Raw genomic sequence first — 17907 nt, forward strand, 5'->3', positions numbered from 1 at the left:
AGGTCTGTAAATTCCCAGTCGTGGAATATATTGAAGACTGACGACAGCAAATATTTGGTTTTAAGAAAGTCAAGGGGCATTGTGAAATTGTGAGAACATAGACCTTTTTAAATTTGTACAAGATGTGGCATTGTTTGCAAAGTCGATATTTATTGCCAATCCTGTATTCCCCAATGTTCAGTGGCCAATTCAGAACCAGAGCACTTTGTCCTGGATGAGGGGTCATGAGTTGACCATTGTCAGCAGATTCCCATGTTTTTAATGACTTTTTAACATTAGTTTCAAGGTTTTCATTACAGCCACCAGCTTTTTAAATCCAGAACAAAGTTATTTTTGAACAAATTTAAATTCACAAGCTGGCCAAAAGGAATTTGAATTAATGCTTCTGGATCGTTTAACTGTGACTGGATTATTTGTCCCATGATGTAACAACCATACTTCCATAATCCAATATCATGCTTCAACTTGAGTTAAAGGACCAGCAATAATCTTGTGAAATTGTGGAGTATAAAATTGAAAATTGGTCTTTTAAACAGTGTCTCATACACTAATTTCATACATTCCAATATAGGTTCAAAGAAGCCATGAATAAAAAAAGTTTTAAATATAAGCATTTTATTTTGTGCCTGGTAGATTGGAATACTATGACAAAAAATGTTTATTTTCTTTCAGGTATAGATAATAGTGTATGTATAATGCTGCTACTTCTAACTGCTAAGTAGACTTTTTCATTTGTTGAAATGATCCAGATGCATTTTTCATCCCATTTCCTCTTTTCATTTCATTCATTCTTTTTTTCTCTCATTTTCTTTACTTCTTCCCTTCTACCAAATTCACTCTTCAAATTAATTTATACTTTCCCACTCAGACTCTTTCCCTCCTCTGCCAGCTCAGGGCAACTACCTTCCACTGCACTTTATGTTGCTATTATTTTTCAACCACTATTCTTAGTTATTGCTTTCAAATCTGACATTGGTCATGTTAGCTCTTCGTGCTCCATGAGGTCATCTTACTCCTTTCTCTATTTCTTAACTATTTCACTGTAACCACGATTTCCTATCCTGGGTGCAGTTATTTCCCCTAACTAAAAACTGTACCGGAGGGAATGTAGTTATAAAGAGACTGGATAGGCTGGGTTTATTCCCACTGGAATGAAGAAGGTTGAGATGAAACCTTTCAGGGGTTTATGAAATGATGAGGGATGCATAGGATAGATTTTTTTTCTGAGAGAAAGCGAGTCCACAACGATAGAGTACGGGTTTAAGGTGAGATTTTTTTTTAAAGAGATCAGAAGGGTAAGCTTTTCACACAGAGGCTGATGACTATTTGGAACAAGCTGCCAGAGAGGTGGTGGAGATAGGTACAATTATAACTTTTTAAAGGCATTTGGAATACTTGGATAGGAAAGGCATAGAGGGTTAGAGATCTAATGTGGGCAAAGGGAATAAGTGTAGATAGGCATTATGGCCAGCATGGACAAGGTGGGCTGAGAGGGCCTGTTACTGAGCTGAATGAGTCTACGGTGACATTTTGTTGCTCACTGTGGATATGAATAGTTAAACCCATGATGTTATTGATATATTTCCTGGCTACAGACTGTTACAGATTCCCATTCTCCAGAGCAACAAAACAACTGCTAAATTAATTAACGATCAAACTGCATCCAGCCACAACTGCCGTGCCGGTTTGGGCAATTGAACCAGCAGGGAGACTCCATGAACATCTTCACAATGAGCAATGGGAGCGCACAGACATGAGTGCACAGGCCAGGTCAGAACCGCTTACTATCAGCTACACACAAGGGGCATGAATGATCCACTCAGTGGTTTCCTGTGGACCTCACTGCCACAACTAATTTGATTCACTCTGCACGATATGAGGAAACAGCTAAACACAAGGGTATTTAAACGGCTTTGACCTCTCATAACTTGTCTAGAACTAGTCCTATCTCCAGCCAAGATATTCTGATATAATTACAAAATTGGATATAATTGCCTAAGGAGAACAGTGCGTTGCAGAAACAAGGAACTGCAGATGCTGGTTTATACAAAAGGACAAAAAGTGTTGGAGTAACTCAGCAGGAAAAGACAGCTTTTCTAGAGGACATGGATAGATGACGTTTTGGGTTGGGACCGTTCTTCAGACTGATCTTCTGACGAACTTTGAGTTGGTAGGGGATGGCGAGAATGGCAGACAGCATCAAGTGTATATGATCCATGCTGGAACTAACACGTTGAACTGTGAGGCTCAAATGAGAGACTCTGTGGAGCTGAAATTAAAATACAGAAGTTCAAAGACAATAACCCCTGGAATATTGCTTGAGCATAGCACATTGTAACTTTTCTATAATTCTATTTTCCATATGACAGAGTTTTCAATCTTTGCTTTCCTCCAATATTACAACTTGATTTATGCATCAGTCTCTTCTATGGCACCTTGACATACACCTTTCAGGAACTTAAATACACCATTTCTACAGGTTTTCTTTGATTGAATCCTGCTGTTACACCTCCAGAGAACTTCAACAATTTTGTCAACCATGATTTAGCTTTCAGAAAACCACATTAGCTAGGTTTGATGAATATTCAGCTTTCCAAAATGATTAGTTATTTTCTCTGAATTAATGAATGTGTTTATTGCCCAAGCATGCACACATACAAGGAATTTGCCTTGGTGCTCCACTCTCAAGTAACAACATGACATACAGTAAACAATTAAGAATAAAACATAAAACATTAAACCAATAAGTATAAGACATTATATGTTAAACATGCGAATGAAATAAAATATCAGAGCAAAAGGAGGCTACAAGTTTTTGGTTATTGAGTAGAGCTACTGCTCGAGGAATAAAGCTGCTTTTATGTCTGGTTGTGGCAGCTTTGACAGTCCAGAATCGTCTTCCAGAGGGAAGTGCTTCAAAGAGTTAGTGGCCTGGGTGAGAAGGGTCGGGGATTATCTTAGCCGCTCGCTTCCTGGCCCTTGCAGTGCACAGTTCGTCAACGGGGGAAGGTTGTAGCCAACAACCTTCTCAGCTGATCAAACGGTACGCTGTGGCCTTCGGATTTCGTGCTTGGTGGCTGAGCCAAACCAGTCCATGATGGAGAAGGAGAGGACGGACTCTACGATGGCAGTATAGAATTCGACCATCATTGTCTGTGGCAGATTTTGCTTCCACAGCTGCCGCAGGAAGTGCATCCTCGGTTAGGCCTTTTTGACTGTGGAGTCGATGGTGGCCCCCCATTTAAGGTCCTTGGAGATGATGGTTCCAAGGAAGTTTAAAAGGCTCCACTGATGTGACTGGTGTTGTTGATGGTGAGTGGAGGGAGGGGAGGTAGGGCTCTCCTAAAGTCTACAATCAATTCCACTGTCTTAAGGTGGTGAATGGGGAGGGGGTACCGGGGATATGTTTCTGTTTATTGAACCTGCAGTAGAACTTGTTCAGATCATTGGTCAGCTGCCGATTGTCCAAGGAGCGGGGGGGGGGGGGGGGGGGGGGGGGGGGGGGGGGGGGGGGGGGGGGGGGGGGGGGGGGGGGGGGGGGGGGGGGTAGCTGTAGCTGATGATTTCTTGTAAGCCCAAACAGAAAAAGTGTAATTAGCTGAGAACTTGCTCCTCAACTTCTCAGAGAACCTTTCCTTGGCAGCTCTGATTCCTCTTCTCAGCTTGTACTTGGCCTGCCTGTATAGGTCTGTGGGTCTCATCTTTAGACTGCCGGAGCTGTCTGAGTTCTGCTGTAAACCAGGGCTTGTCGTTGTTGAACCAGATCCGGGTCCTAGTGGGAATGCAACTGTCCTCACAAAAGCTGACATATGATGCCACAGTGTCTGTATATATATTGAGGCTTGTGGTTGCTTCCCTGAAAACATTCCAATCAGTGCAGTCAAAGCAGGACTGTAGATTTTCAATGCCCTCGCTAGTCCATCTTTTCATCATTCTGACCACAGGCTTAGCAGATTTTAATTTCTGCCTGTAGGTCAGAATAAGGTGAACAAAACAATGATCAGAGACACCCAGGGAACAGAGCTATATGCGTTCTTGATTGAAGTGTAACAGTGATCAAGTGTTCTCTCCCCTCTGGTGGAGCAGGTAACATGAAGACTGTACTTTGGAAGCTCTTGGCTGAGGTTAGCTGAGGTGATTATTAAATCTAACATATTGCCAACAACAGATAATAATAATAATAATAATAATAATAAATTTTATTTATGAGCGCCTTTCAAGAGTCTCAAGGACACCTTACAAAAATTTAGCAGGTAGAGGAAAAACATGTAAGGGGAATGAAATAGATAGTAGAGACATGACTAGTACACAAAGTAAAGACAGAATTCAATACAAAACACAATATGAGGCAATTAATGCACAGATGAAAAGGGAGGGGGACGTGGGGCTAAGGATAAGCAGAGGTGAAGAGGCGGGACTGGAAGATGGTGAGGGACACGGAATTGCGGATCAGTTGGAGGAGGGAGTTAAACTAATGTTAAACTAACTGGCTATAGTAGCCCATATTTTTTCTTCTTCCATCATGAACAAGGGAACAATTTGCTACATTCCAATCTTCAGAATGCATTGAGTTTTAAAATATTTTAACCAACGTTCACTACCATTGCAGTCACTTCCTTTAAAACCTTTAAGTGCCTGGATGACCTGTTGACATTTCTGAATAGTTGTCATTAGACTGTTGGAGGTTTGTTGAAAAGAAAACAATTGTACTGGTGATGTCAATAACTGTAGAAGTTCTGTAGCAATGTTGCTGGCACAATCACATCAGCTAGTTCATCAGACACCTTCAATTCACAAAGGTGAATTTGGAATATTCACAAATGATTGCATAGTATTCGGTTCTATTTGTAACTCCTTTGACAATGAAGTAGTTAATGCACACATACATCGAGGTTAGGACATTATTCAGGCTTGTGCTAGTAAATATTGTCACTTTCATGAATCATAAATGCTTGGCAATGGCCTTCTCTGACACAGGGAGTCTAATCACTGCACCTTTACTTTCAATGAGACTACCATTATTACAAATGTTCCCATCATGCTGGCAGATCATCACTGATTAGAAACGTTACACGATGTGTTCCATAATGACTGTTAGCTCAAGAACTAAAATTCCTCAGGATTTGGATATTAGATAGCCAATGATTCACTTCCTGATTCCCAAAGCCTTTCTAAAATCTTTAAGACATGTTCATGATAGAATACCTTCCACTTGCCTAATGATTGCAGTTCCACCAGGGAGCTCAACACCACCTGGGACAATGCAGCTTCCTTGATCAGCACTCCATCCATTATTTTAAAAATGTGCTCCTTCCACGAATGACTCACTGTGGCCGCACTGTGTGCCATCAACAAAATAGATTGCAGCAAAGTATACCCAGCAAGGCTTCTTCGGTGACGTCTACCAAGCATGTGAAAGTCAAAGGGAGCAGTTTTCTCAGACACACATTACTCCAAATTGGAAATTTAATGATTTCTGCATTGCTAGGTTGTCAGAATCCTGGAACTCACAACCTAATAGCTTCAAAGGAAATGCTTATTTGGAGAGAATGGATGGTTTCAAAAGATGGCTCATCCTTATCCTTGAAGAATTAGGGATGATTAATGTGCTGCCCTTTCCAGCAATGCCCACTTCCTTTAAATTAAGTGAAAATTTGTTGGGCCTCTTCCAAGTTTTATCTTTGAACAATATCTTTGTGCATTCTCTGATTCGAAAAATACCGTTTGTGTATTATTCAGTCTCTCTCATGCGTCCAACTGTCATCCTGCAGACAGGTTTACAGCAAAGTCTGATAAATAAGGTTGTTCTTTAAATTATTTTGATGCACAGTCACTGTTGTGATCTGGGTCACTTCCAATAATATGGATGTTGCTGACAAGACATCACATATTCTGAACATAAATTATCAAAGTTAAATTTAAATGTTATTAATCAAAAAAAATAAAAATAACATTTAAGTCTCCTAATATGCCAAACAGACACCTTTATTAACTTGCGTTTTCCTTCCACTATCATCATATTGCACTGGGGTATAGCTATATGTACTCAGTTTGACATCCAATTCATCACCAGGGGCCTATTCTTTGTAAGTGTAGGTTTTGGCAGGGTACTCAGTCATGGGAATGCGTTCTAATGGAGCTCATTCTGTCATCATCTAACGTCCAAATGAGCACTTCTTGATAATATACAATGATCTTTCTATTTCCCTTAATGGGTACTTAGTCTCTGCTGTTACTTAAAAATTCCTGTACTAAGCTTTGACATGACTTTCTCTATAGAATGGATGCAATTTTAGGCTGGCTAATATGATTTGAGTACTTTTGTTTTCCTAATGTTTTATGACAGAATCAACAGAGTTTTAAATGCAATAAACTATTCAGCGTAGCAATCAGTTGAGCCAGCACTACTTACTGAATCAAGTAAACCACTGGATTAATTCATTGTATGCTTTTTCACGCTTGAGATTCATTTTTTCACATGTAATCTTTTGTTTTACATTTTAACATAATCACAGTTTTTAATATCTTTAATATATATTTCAGTTTCCAAAAATTCTTTCAAAACAATGTTTATCGGGTTGCATTATGGTGAGTAATATAGATATAAATCGTCTGAAAGCATGAATAGAGTTACTTACATTAATAAGATGAGACAGCTCTACAACAACTATTGGTTCTGAAGCCTTGGGCAGTGGTCTTACTGTTACAGCCAGAATTTTCGAATTTATTGCCATTGACTTTCTGGAAGAAAATATAATTAAAATGTAATTTATTTTTAAAGTGTCAAAGAAAGTTGTTCATATTCTGTCAAAATATGGCTTGAAGCTATAAAGTATCTTCATCATAACATAAGTATAAGTATATAACAGTCATAACATAACATAACATAACATCATGCAGTAACATAAAGTAACTGCAGCGAATCGTTTGATCAGCTGAGAAGGTTATTGGCTGCAATCTTCCCTCCATTGACAAACTGTACACTGCAAGGGACAGGAAGTGAGAGGGTAAGATCATCTCTGACCCCTCTCACCCTGGCCACAAACTCTTTGAATCACTTCCCTCTGGACGGCGACTACGGACTGTCAAAGTTGCCACAGCCAGACATAAAAACACCTTTTTTCCATGAATAGTAGCTCTAGTCAATAACCAAAAATGTGTAGTCTCCTTTTGCTCTGGTATTTTACTTAATTCACATGTTTAATCGATAATATTTTATTTGTCATTCCTAACTATCACTGTATGTCATGTTGTCACTTGATAGCGGAGCACCAAGGCAAATTCCTTGTATGTGAATACTTGGCCAATAAACGTATTAATTAATTAATTCAGTCATTCATCAAGATTGTGTTACAGATTAAACAAAACACAAACAATTTTCTGGTTTACCAAAATGTGAACAATTTCATTTGAGGGTACACAAAAAAGCTGGAGAAACTCAGCGGGTGCAGCAGCATCTATGGAGCGAAGGAAATGGGCAACGTTTCGGGCCAAAACCCTTCTTCAGACTGATAGGGGGTGGCGGGGAGAAGGAAGGAAAAAGGAGGAGGAGGAGCCCGAGGGCTGGGGGATGGGAGGAGACAGCCCGAGGGCTAAGGAAGGAGAGGAGACAGCAAGGGCTAACAAAATTGGGAGAATTCAATGGTCATGCCCGCAGGCTGCAGACTACCCAAGCGGAATATAAGGTGCTGTTCCTCCAATTCCCGGTGTTGCCCGCTCTGGCCATGGAGGAGACCCAGGACAGAGAGGTCGGATTCGGAGTGGGAGGGGGAGTTGAAGTGCTGAGCATCTGAAATGTCCTCATTCTTCAGGGAATGGGGTTTCCCCTCCTCCACCATAGATGAGGCTCCCACCAGGGTCTCTTCCATACCCCGCATTCTCTCCCCATCCCCCCACTCGCAACAAGAGCAGAGTCCCCCTAGTCCTCACCTTTCACCCCATCAGCCGTCACATACAACAAATAATCCTCCGTCATTTTCGCCACCTCAATGTGACCCCACCAATCGCCACATTTTCCCATCTCCCCCCATGTCTGCCTTCCGCAAAGACCGCTCCCTCCGCAACTCCCTTATCAATTCTTCCCTTCCCTCCCGTACCATCCCCTCTCTGGGCACTTTCAGCTGCAACCACAAGAAATGCAACACCTGTCCCTTTACCTCCCCCCTCGACTCCATTCAAGGACCCAAGCAGTCGTTCCAGGTGCGACAGAGGTTCACCTGAATCTCCTCCAACCTCATCTACTGCATCCGCTGCTCTAGATGTCTGCTGATCTACATCGGTGAGACCAAGCGGAGGTTGGGCGATCGTTTCGCCGAACACCTCCGCTCGGTCCGCAAGAACCTACCTGACCTCCCGGTGGCTCAGCACTTCAACTCCCCCTCCAACTCCGAATCAGATCTCTCTGTCCTAGGTCTCCTCCATGGCCAGAGCGGGCAACACCGGAAATTGGAGGAACAGCACCTTATATTCCGCTTGGGGAGTCTGCAGCCTGCGGGCATGAACATTGAATTCTCCTAATTTTGTTAGCCCTTGCTGTTTCCTCCCCTTCCTTAGTCCTCGGGCTGTCTCCTCCCATCACCCAGCCCTCGGGCTCCTCCGCCTCCTTTTTCTTTCTTCTCCCCACCACCCCCTATCAGTCTGAAGAAGGGTTTTGGCCCGAAACATTGCCCATTTCCTCGCTCCATAGATGCTGCTGCACCTGCTGAGTTTCTCCAGCTTTTTTGTGTACCTTCGATTTTCCAGCAACTGCAGTTCCTTCTTGAACAAATTCATTTGAGGTCCCAGTTTATCAATAATCTCACCATGCAAAATATTCATATACAAAATTAAAAGTTGGGCGTTTATGGTGCAACTTTACAAAACATTGATTAGACCGCACTTGGAGTATTGTAAAACAAGTGCTGGAGGAACTGATTCCATACATGTCAGGCAGCACGTGGATGGAATCGATAGACAACATTTCAGCCTGAAGAAGGGACCAAACCAGAATTATTGACTATTCATTCTGTGTACAAATGCTGCCTCACTCACCGAGTTTCACCAGCACTTTGTTTTTTTGCTCAAGATTCCAGCATCTGTAGTTTCCTTGGAATATTATGCAGTTGAGGTTGCTACAGTATAGCAAGGGAGAGAGTGCAGAGGAGATTTGCCTAGATGTGTGAGCCTGGATTTGTGATGCCTGGATTTGTGAGCTTTAATTATGAAATATGATTCAAAGGCTGGCCTTGTTTTCCCAGGAGAGAAACAAGGCTCAGAGGTATAAAGTTATAAAGCAAGGATTCCCAACTTGGGGTAAATTTTGCCTACCCAGGGGTTAATTTGTTGATTCTGGATTTGTACATATTTTTTCTCATTGACTTACTGTGTTTGGTTCATCATTAGTTGTTCATAAATAAGTGAAATAACATTGTTATATGCTATTAAAGTTGCCAGAGGTAAACGGGACGAAAAAGGTTGGGAACCCTTGTTATCCAAGGAATAGATATGGTAGATGGGTAAAATTATTTTCCCTTGGTAAATGAATCAAAAACAAGAAGGCATAGTTTTAAAGTGAGAAGAATAATTTTTAATAGAGTTTTGAGGGGAAAGCTTTCCTATACAAAGAGTGGTTGAGATCTAGATCTCATTGTCAAAGATGGTGGTAGGGTTAGATATAGTCACTGCATTTGACAAATGTTTAGACAAGCACTTAAACAGGTAAGGTAGAGAATGATACAAAGCTACTGTGAACAAGTAAGATTGGGGTAGATGTGCAAAAAGGCTGGCATGGGAAAGAGGGGCTGAAGGGCCTGTTTCTATACAGTACAACTCTTTGATTCTATGCCTAATTACAATTTGTTTTGAGATTATGTAAGTTACATATCTGTTTTTTAATAGACAAAGTAATAGTTTAATTCTGTGGGAGATGCCAGATTTGAAGGCTGGTGGGTGTTCTACAATGAATCTTGTCTGATTCTAGGGTTTCAAATGTACTAAAGCAGTGACATGCGCTTGTTCCAAACATCTTCAGTATGTACTGACTAATATAACAGATCACTTGGACTGATTTCACTTCATTTGTACACATTCAAATCATTCTTACACACACGGCAAATGATTCATTCTGAATATTTTGCATTCACTGAATAAAGTTTTCATCTGTGAAACGGTTGTTTGGTATCAGAAGTATACATGTAGAATATCTAAATTTTAAAAAAAAACAGAAATGCTGAAGATATTTAGCTGGTCAGACTATATCTGTGGGAAGTTAAGCAGAGCTAATGTTTCAATGTTTCAGATCCTTCATCAAATACCTTGTTTATTTTAGATCTTTATTATAAGGTACCCAGCAATTGCATTTTTTTTTCATTTTCACTTACATCTAGCTGATTGGGCACGTTCTTAGCAGTGGTAAAGGAATACAGACCTATCACGTGCATCACAAAAACAGAGGCTATTTACTAGCTAATCCATTCTCAGTTCTCCATATGACTTGGTTCACTCACTTTAGAAATGTGTTCTCCAACACTATGCTCACCACTCAGAGTACGTACAAGCCGCCTTAACCTTCCTGTTCATTGTGTGTCTGTATCACCTTGGCTTAGCACCGTGTGAATTTCAGACAGCGCTCCCCCGCTCTCAGAGGCCCCCACCTTTGCGGTGTGTGTGTGTGTGTGTGTGTGTGTGTGTGTGTGTGTGTGTGTGTGTGTGTGTGTGTGTGTGTGTGTGTGTGTGTGTGTGTGTGTGTGTGTGTGTGTGTGTGTGTGTGTGTGTGTGTGTGTGTGTGTGTGTGTGTGTGTGTGTGTGTGTGTGTGTGTGTGTGTGTGTGTGTGTGTGTGTTCCACTCTCACACTCGCCGTTCCACTTCCTGGTTTTTCAGCGAGTGCTGCGAGCTTGACATTCGGCGGCAGTCCACTGAAAAATCGCCAAAGTGGGACATGTCCTTTAGGGTTTATGTGTAAGAAAAATTATTACATGAGAAAACCTATTCATGTCCAATGTTTTGTACTCACACGGACCAATAGCCCTGGAGAAGTAGTATTTCAACATTATTTTGTAAAGAACTGGATTGGACATGTCAGCAGCAGTTATCTGCCTGATCCAGGCACAAAAAAATGAGATTATATTACAATGTTTATTATTGTAATAAATCTTTTTGCAACTGGCAGAAAAGTGGAAGGCAATTATGTTTTTGCTTAAATTATTTACTTCCTAATCCAAATGTTGGATGCATTTTGTGAGAATTATTTCCTGGTTAAATGACTAATTCTTTGAATGATACAATACGCTGCAAAAGAAAAAGTCTATTATCAATTTTTCATTTAAATAATTTTTCATCAAGCTCTGCCAGGTCCTATATCGTTAAAATTTATTAATCAAAGATGTAATATTTATTACTAGAAAGTATCAAAGCTACCCTGTAAAACAATTTCTGGTGTGGAATGCTGACATCGAGCAGTTGCAGACAAAATATCCCTCTACTCACTTCCAACACTATATCTTAGCTCAAACTATTGCCCAGAAGCTTCTCCATTTTTCATATCAACATCCTTCTGTATCTGTAATGAACACTACCTCTTGTGTCCTCTTGCGACCTAACCCATTTATCTTTATATTATCATCAAATGTGACTCGAGTTGGTAGCAGCATGTGTGGCACAGTGGCACACCTGGTAGAGCCACTGCTTCACAGTACCAGAGTCCCAGCTTCCAACCTGACCTTGGATGTTGTCTGGATGAGTTTGCATGATCTCCCTTTGACTCGGTGGTTTACCTCCAATCTCCTAGTGCAGGTTGGTAGGTTAATTGGCCATTTTAAATTGCCTTGAGTATGCAGGTGAAAGGTAGAAACAGGTGAGAATTAAGAAATAGGGGAGAATAAAAAGTAGGATTCATGCAGGATTATTGTACATGGGTTATTGACTAGCGCAGTCTCTGTAGGAAAAAGAGCCTACTTTTTTTCTACAAGTACACTCATTCCTTCAGCCAAGCCATTAAATGGTATACGGTAGGCGGCGCGACTCTCGTCAGCAGCGGCCTCTGCAGCCCGTCTGCGTTTTTATTATTTTTTGTCTATGTTTTTATGTAGTTATTGTTATTTTTTGTTGGGGTGTGTGTGTGGATGGGTGGGGGTGGGGTGGGGGAGGGAGGGGGTAACTTTTAAATCTCTCCCTGCACGGGAGACCCAACCTTTTCTTTGTCGGGTCTCCGTTGTCGGTGGGGCTGCAACGAGGAGCGGCCTCCAACAGGAGAAGACCAGGGGCTCTGGTGCCGACGACTCACCTCACCGTCGTGGAGCTGGCTGAGTCCAGAGCGGGTGGAGCGGTGGTGGAGCGCTGCTGCTGCTGTTGCTGATTCGGAGGCTGCAACTGCGGGTCTGGCGGATGGCGGCACAGGGAGCCCGTGGGTTACTGGAGGGAGACTGATTTTCAGGGCTCCCGCAACGCGACTTCTCCCGACTGAGTTGCGGGGTCGAAGAGCTCCTGGAGCGGGGCCTGACATCACCGCCCCGCGTGGCTTGGAATGGCCGCGGGACTCTGCGAGCCCACGCCGGGGGCTCCAACATCAAGACCCGGTGTGCGACCTTGCACCACCCGGCGTGGCTTTAATGGCTGCGGGACAATTGCCATCGCCAGCCGGGGGCTTTGACTTTGACTCTGACATGGGGGGGGAGAGTGCAGTGGGGAGAGATAAGTTTTTTTGGCCTTCCATCACAGCGATGTGATGGATGTTTATGTAAATTATGTTGTGTCTTGGGTCTATTTGTTTGTAATGTATGGCTGCAGAAATGTCATTTCGTTTGGACCTCAAGGGGTCCAAATGACAAATAAATTTTAATTGAATTGAATTGAATTGAAATCGTTGTAAATCGTTGAGGCACGATAAAATGCGGATGTGAATTTGTAACAAAAAAGCTCTTTTAATCCGTCATCTGATCGACTCCCTTTGGTAGCTCTCCTGTTTTTCACTATGTTAACTTTGTTCAATTGTTTTATAATTTGTCAAATTTCTTGTAATTAACTCAAAAATGAACTCCATTATTACTCCAATAACAGACGTAAGGGTAATTGATTCCAGCTTTAAGTCATCAACCTTTCTTGCAGTTTTCCAATTCCCTGCGATCCCCCTAGAACCCAGGAGATTTCAAAAGTCAATGTGTTCAAATGTAATATGTAACAATAACTGAACAATGAAATTCTTGCTTGCAACTTAACAGGCCTGCAAAGAAAATACACACTAACAATACACATTTTTTTTTAATTCAATAAAATAATGATAACAATACATACAAAAAAACTGAAGTGCAACTGAAGACAGTTCATAGAAGTTCATAGTTGCGGAGATTAGTTTTGTATAGATCTATGATGGAACAAGCAGAGTTATCTTTGTTATCTTCTTTGTTATTGTCTTCTGAGTGATTCAGTTGTTGAATCATGTCATAATGCAAGCAGTAATCATGGTCTAGTGTATACTTTCAGAAGTTCAAAAAAGCATCTGTCGACATACCAAATCTCCTAAACTGTCTAAGAAAGTTAAGGTGTTGATGATTTTTCTTTGTGATTGCATCAATCTGCTAAATGTTATTCCCTTATCGTGTCTATACAATGTAAATGGCTCAGTTGTAATCATGTATTGTCTTTCTACTGATTGGATAGCAAGCAACTAAAGCTTTTCACTCTATCTTGGTACACATGAAAATAATAATAAGCAAACTAAACTAGGCTCAGGACAAATCTTCGGAGATATTCACACCCGGGAATTTTAAGCCGTTGACCCTCTACCACCGTCCTGTTAATTACGGTTGTGATTTTGTAGATCACAACTAATGTATCCTTTCTTGCTGCAGCCATTTAGTTTTAGACTGTAGTGCTCAGGCCATCAGGGCCAGTTGAATTGTCAGCCTCTAGCCCGTTAGCCCATTAATTTGCACTAATGATAGAGAAGGTTTTAAATTTGTATGTACTGTAACATGCTCCAACCATCTGTTTTTGTAATACAGGTTGAAACTCTCTAGTTCGGCACACTTTGGACCTGACAGGTGCTGGACCACAGACATTGCCCCCAGTTATCTTCCTCTGGGCAGCAGAACGGTTCTTTTTTAGTATAGACTACTTAAGTCCCAAAGTAATTCCAAGAACAATCTGTAACCTGATTTCTTTTAAGTCAGAAATGCTTGAGATCACCGTTGGCTGAGAACGCAATAGTTACTCCAGTTAATTAATTTGTTACAAATTAATATAGATCTTAGTTTTATCTTTGTTGGAGTTAGTTATTGAATCTATACTGCAGATTCAAACATGGTGGACTGCGGGTGTTGCTGGAACACAATGCCAGATGAGAGTTTCGATCTATATACATTAGATCACTCTCACACTCTGTCTTCTTCCTCTTAAATTATTCTTTCAGTTATCCTTTGATGATTTCATAAAATTTTCCAATCATTTTATCTACCAGATCTTGGCAACATTGTTTACATCATTGTATACCTTTTGTTTTTTTCAAATTGAATGTTATTCCACTGGAGAGAGTACAGGCAAGATTTATGAAAATATTGTCAGTCTGGATAATTGTAACTCCAGGGGAAATTAGATGAGCTAAAGTTGTTTTCTTTGGAATGGAGAAGCTTGAAATATTTATTTGAGCTGTATAAAATTAAGAAGCACCTGGATAGAGTAAATTGCAATCAGCTATTTCTCTTAAAAGAGAGGTCAAAAACCAGAGGCACAGATTTTGTAATTGTTCAGAGAATTAGAGGAGATGACGAAAAAAGGGCATGGTACTCACTGCCTGAAAGTGTGGAAGAGACAGAAATATTTATCACATCCAAGCAGTACTTTGATATGTACTTGAAGAACTATGACCAGCTTAGGTGCAGGAAAGTAGTTGCACATTTGTTTTTCAATAGACAAAGATACAGTGGCCTGAATGCCATTTACCTGTGCCAAATTGTTCATGTGATTCTATTTACAGTTTGTGATTCTCTGTTTGTAGCTATATATATATCTTGGCCACTCTCCCTATACCTGTACTAAAATGCCACTTTGAGGAAGAGGACGAGGAGGAAAGAGGAAAAGGCTTCCTACATTGACTGCCTACATAACAATAAATGTGACCCCACAATCACCAGGCCAGATACTGCACTGTGAAAAGGCTTTATTGAGATACATGGAGAAAATCTGGCAACCAGGGTCCACAGTTTGACCAGTGGCATGCGGAAACTCATGAGTTATTGTATCTCGTCAAAGGGAGAGGTCATACAACAATATACCTGTGAATTACACCGATGAGGAATTTACAGGGAGCATATGGATACCGGCTGATGCGGATTGGCTGAAAACATATGAGCAGAAACTGGATACTCATGAAGTTACAGAACTTAGTGAGAGTTGATTGGGTTGGCATGGGTTTGGTGGCAGCCATACTGTTTGGACCATAGCAGAAACTGCAGACCATTGTTTGCCCAGTCCCAAGAAAACCTCTCTGGCATTCAGGGAAGTCAGAATGATGCCCTTCTTGGAATGCCAGTATCTCTCTTTCCACCAATGATTCCCTGTCTATGCGTTTGACACCAACATTGTCAGGGTCGCGGACTGAGAGGAAGGTTTTCAAAGTATATAGTACGATATAGATAAGTTACAGAAAGGGGTGGAGAAATGGCAGATGGAGTTTAATCTAAGCAAATATGAGGTCTTTCACTTTGGGAGGTTGAACTTATGGGGAAAACATATGATTGATAGCATGACCTTTAACAGCATTGATGTACAGAGGTATCTTGGGATCGAATGCCATAATTTCATGAAAATGGCAACACAAGTAGATAGCGTGGTATAGAAGGCATTTGGTATACTTGTTTTCATAGGGCAGGGCATTGAGTATAAGAGCAATGAAGGCATTATGCAACTTTATAAGACTTTGGTTAAGCTGCATTTGTAGTATTGCAGGTACACAAAAATGCTGGAGAAACTCAGCGGGTGCAGCAGCATCTTTGGAGCAAAGGAAATAGGCGACGTTTCGAGCCGAAACCCTTCTTCAGACTGATGGGGGGTGGGGGGGGAGAAGGAAGGAAAAAGGGGAGGAGGAGGAGCCCGAGGGCGGGGGGATGGGAGGAGACAGCTCGAGGGTTAAGGAAGGGGAGGAGACAGCAAGGGCTAGCAAAATTGGTAAAATTCAACGTTCATGCCGCCGGCCGCAAGCAACCCAGGCGGAATATGAGGTGCTGTTCCTCCAATTTCCGGTGTTGCTCACTCTGGCAATGGAGGAGACCCAGGTTAGAGAGGTAGGATTAGGAATGGGAGGGGGAGTTGAAGTGCTGAGCCACCGGGAGTTCAGGTAGGTTATTGCGGACTGAGCGGAGGTGTTCGGCGAAACGATCGCCCAACCTCTGCTTAGTCTCCCCGATGTAAATCAACTGACATCTAGAGCAGCGGATGCAGCAGATGAGGTTGGAGGAGATACAGGTGACCTTTGTCGCACCTGGAACGACTGCTTGGGTCCTTGAATGAAGTCTAGGGGGGAGGTGAAGGGACAGGTGTTGCATTTCTTGCGGTTGCAACGGAAAGTGCCTGGGAGGGGGTGATAAGGGAGGGAAGGGAAGAATTGACAATGGAGTTGCGGAGGGAGCGGTCTTTGCGGAAGGCAGACATGGGGGGAGATGGGAATATGTGGCGAGTGGTGGGGTCACGTTGGAGGTGGCGGAAATGGCGGAGGATTATGTGTTGTATTTGCCGGCTGGTGGGGTGAAAGGTGAGGACTAGGGGGACTCTGCGCTTGTTACGAGTGCGGGGATGGGGAGAGAGAGCAGTGTTGCGGGGTATGGATGAGACCCTGGTGCGAGCCTCATCTATGGTGGCGGAGGGGAATCCCCGTTCCCTGAAGAACGAGGACATTTCCGATGCCCTGGTGTGAAACGTCTCATCCTGGGAACAGATGCGGCATAGGCGGAGGAATTGGGAGTAGGGGATGGAATATTTACAGGGGGCAGGGTGGGAAGACGTGTAGTCCAGATAGCCATGGATGTCCAGTCACTCTACACCTCCATCCCCCACCAGGATGGCCTCAAAGCCCTCTGGTTCTTCCTTGACCAGAGGAGCAATGTAGTGTATGTCGGTCAGAAGTCTGTCCCCTGCGATGGAGATGGTGAGGTCAAGGAATGGTAAAGAAGTGTCGGAAATGGTCCAGGTGTATTGGAGTGCCGGATGGAAGTTGGTGGTGAAGTGGATGAAGTCAGTCAGTTGTGTGTGGGTGCAGGAGGTGGCCCCAAAGCAGTCGTCAATGTAACAAAGGTAGAGGTCGGGGATGGGGCCCTGGTATGTATTGAACAAGGATTGTTCAACATACCCGACAAAGAGGCAGGCGTAGCTGGGGCCCATGCGTGTGCCCATAGCTACGCCTTGTGTTTGGAAGAAATGGGAGTAGTCAAACGTAAAGTTGTTGAGGGTGAGGACCAACTCCGCTAGGCGGAGGAGAGTGTCAGTGGCTGGGTATAGGTTGCTCCTCTGGTCGAGGAAGAACCAGAGGGCTTTGAGGCCATCCTGGTGGGGGATGGAGGTGTAGAGTGACTGGACATCCATGGTGAAGATGAGGGGGTGAGGGCCTAGAGAGTGGAATGCGTGGAGGCGGCGGAGAGTGTCTGAGGTGTCTAGAACATAGGTGGGAAGGGATTTGACCAAGGGGGATAGTATGGAGTCAAGGTATGTGGAGATGAGTTCGGTGGGCACGAACAGGCAGAGACAATGGGTCTGCCGGGAGAGCCGGGTTTGTGGATTTTGGGGAGTATTGCATGCAGTTTTAGTCATCCCATTATAGGAAGGATGTAGAAGCTTTGGAAAGATAGCATCCAAGACCACAAAAAATTGCAGTGAATTGTGGACACAGCCCAGACCATCACACAAACCAACCCCCCTTCCATTGACTCCATTTATACCTCACG

At 42.6% G+C, this 17907-nt stretch overlaps 1 protein-coding gene across 5 annotated transcripts in view; it reads right to left on the bottom strand.

Annotated features, from left to right (window-relative positions):
* LOC129709656 (adhesion G protein-coupled receptor B2-like) overlaps positions 1–17907 on the bottom strand; it is a 545832-nt gene that overhangs the window by 210291 nt on the left and 317634 nt on the right. For all 5 annotated transcript variants that reach the window (XM_055656140.1, XM_055656141.1, XM_055656145.1 and 2 more), the window contains one exon: positions 6639–6741. In XM_055656140.1, coding sequence (XP_055512115.1) covers positions 6639–6741 — 103 coding nt within the window. The remainder of the gene's footprint in view (positions 1–6638; positions 6742–17907) is intronic.

This window comes from Leucoraja erinacea, chromosome 26 (assembly GCF_028641065.1).
Source record: "Leucoraja erinacea ecotype New England chromosome 26, Leri_hhj_1, whole genome shotgun sequence".
NCBI classification, from domain to species: domain Eukaryota; kingdom Metazoa; phylum Chordata; class Chondrichthyes; order Rajiformes; family Rajidae; genus Leucoraja; species Leucoraja erinaceus.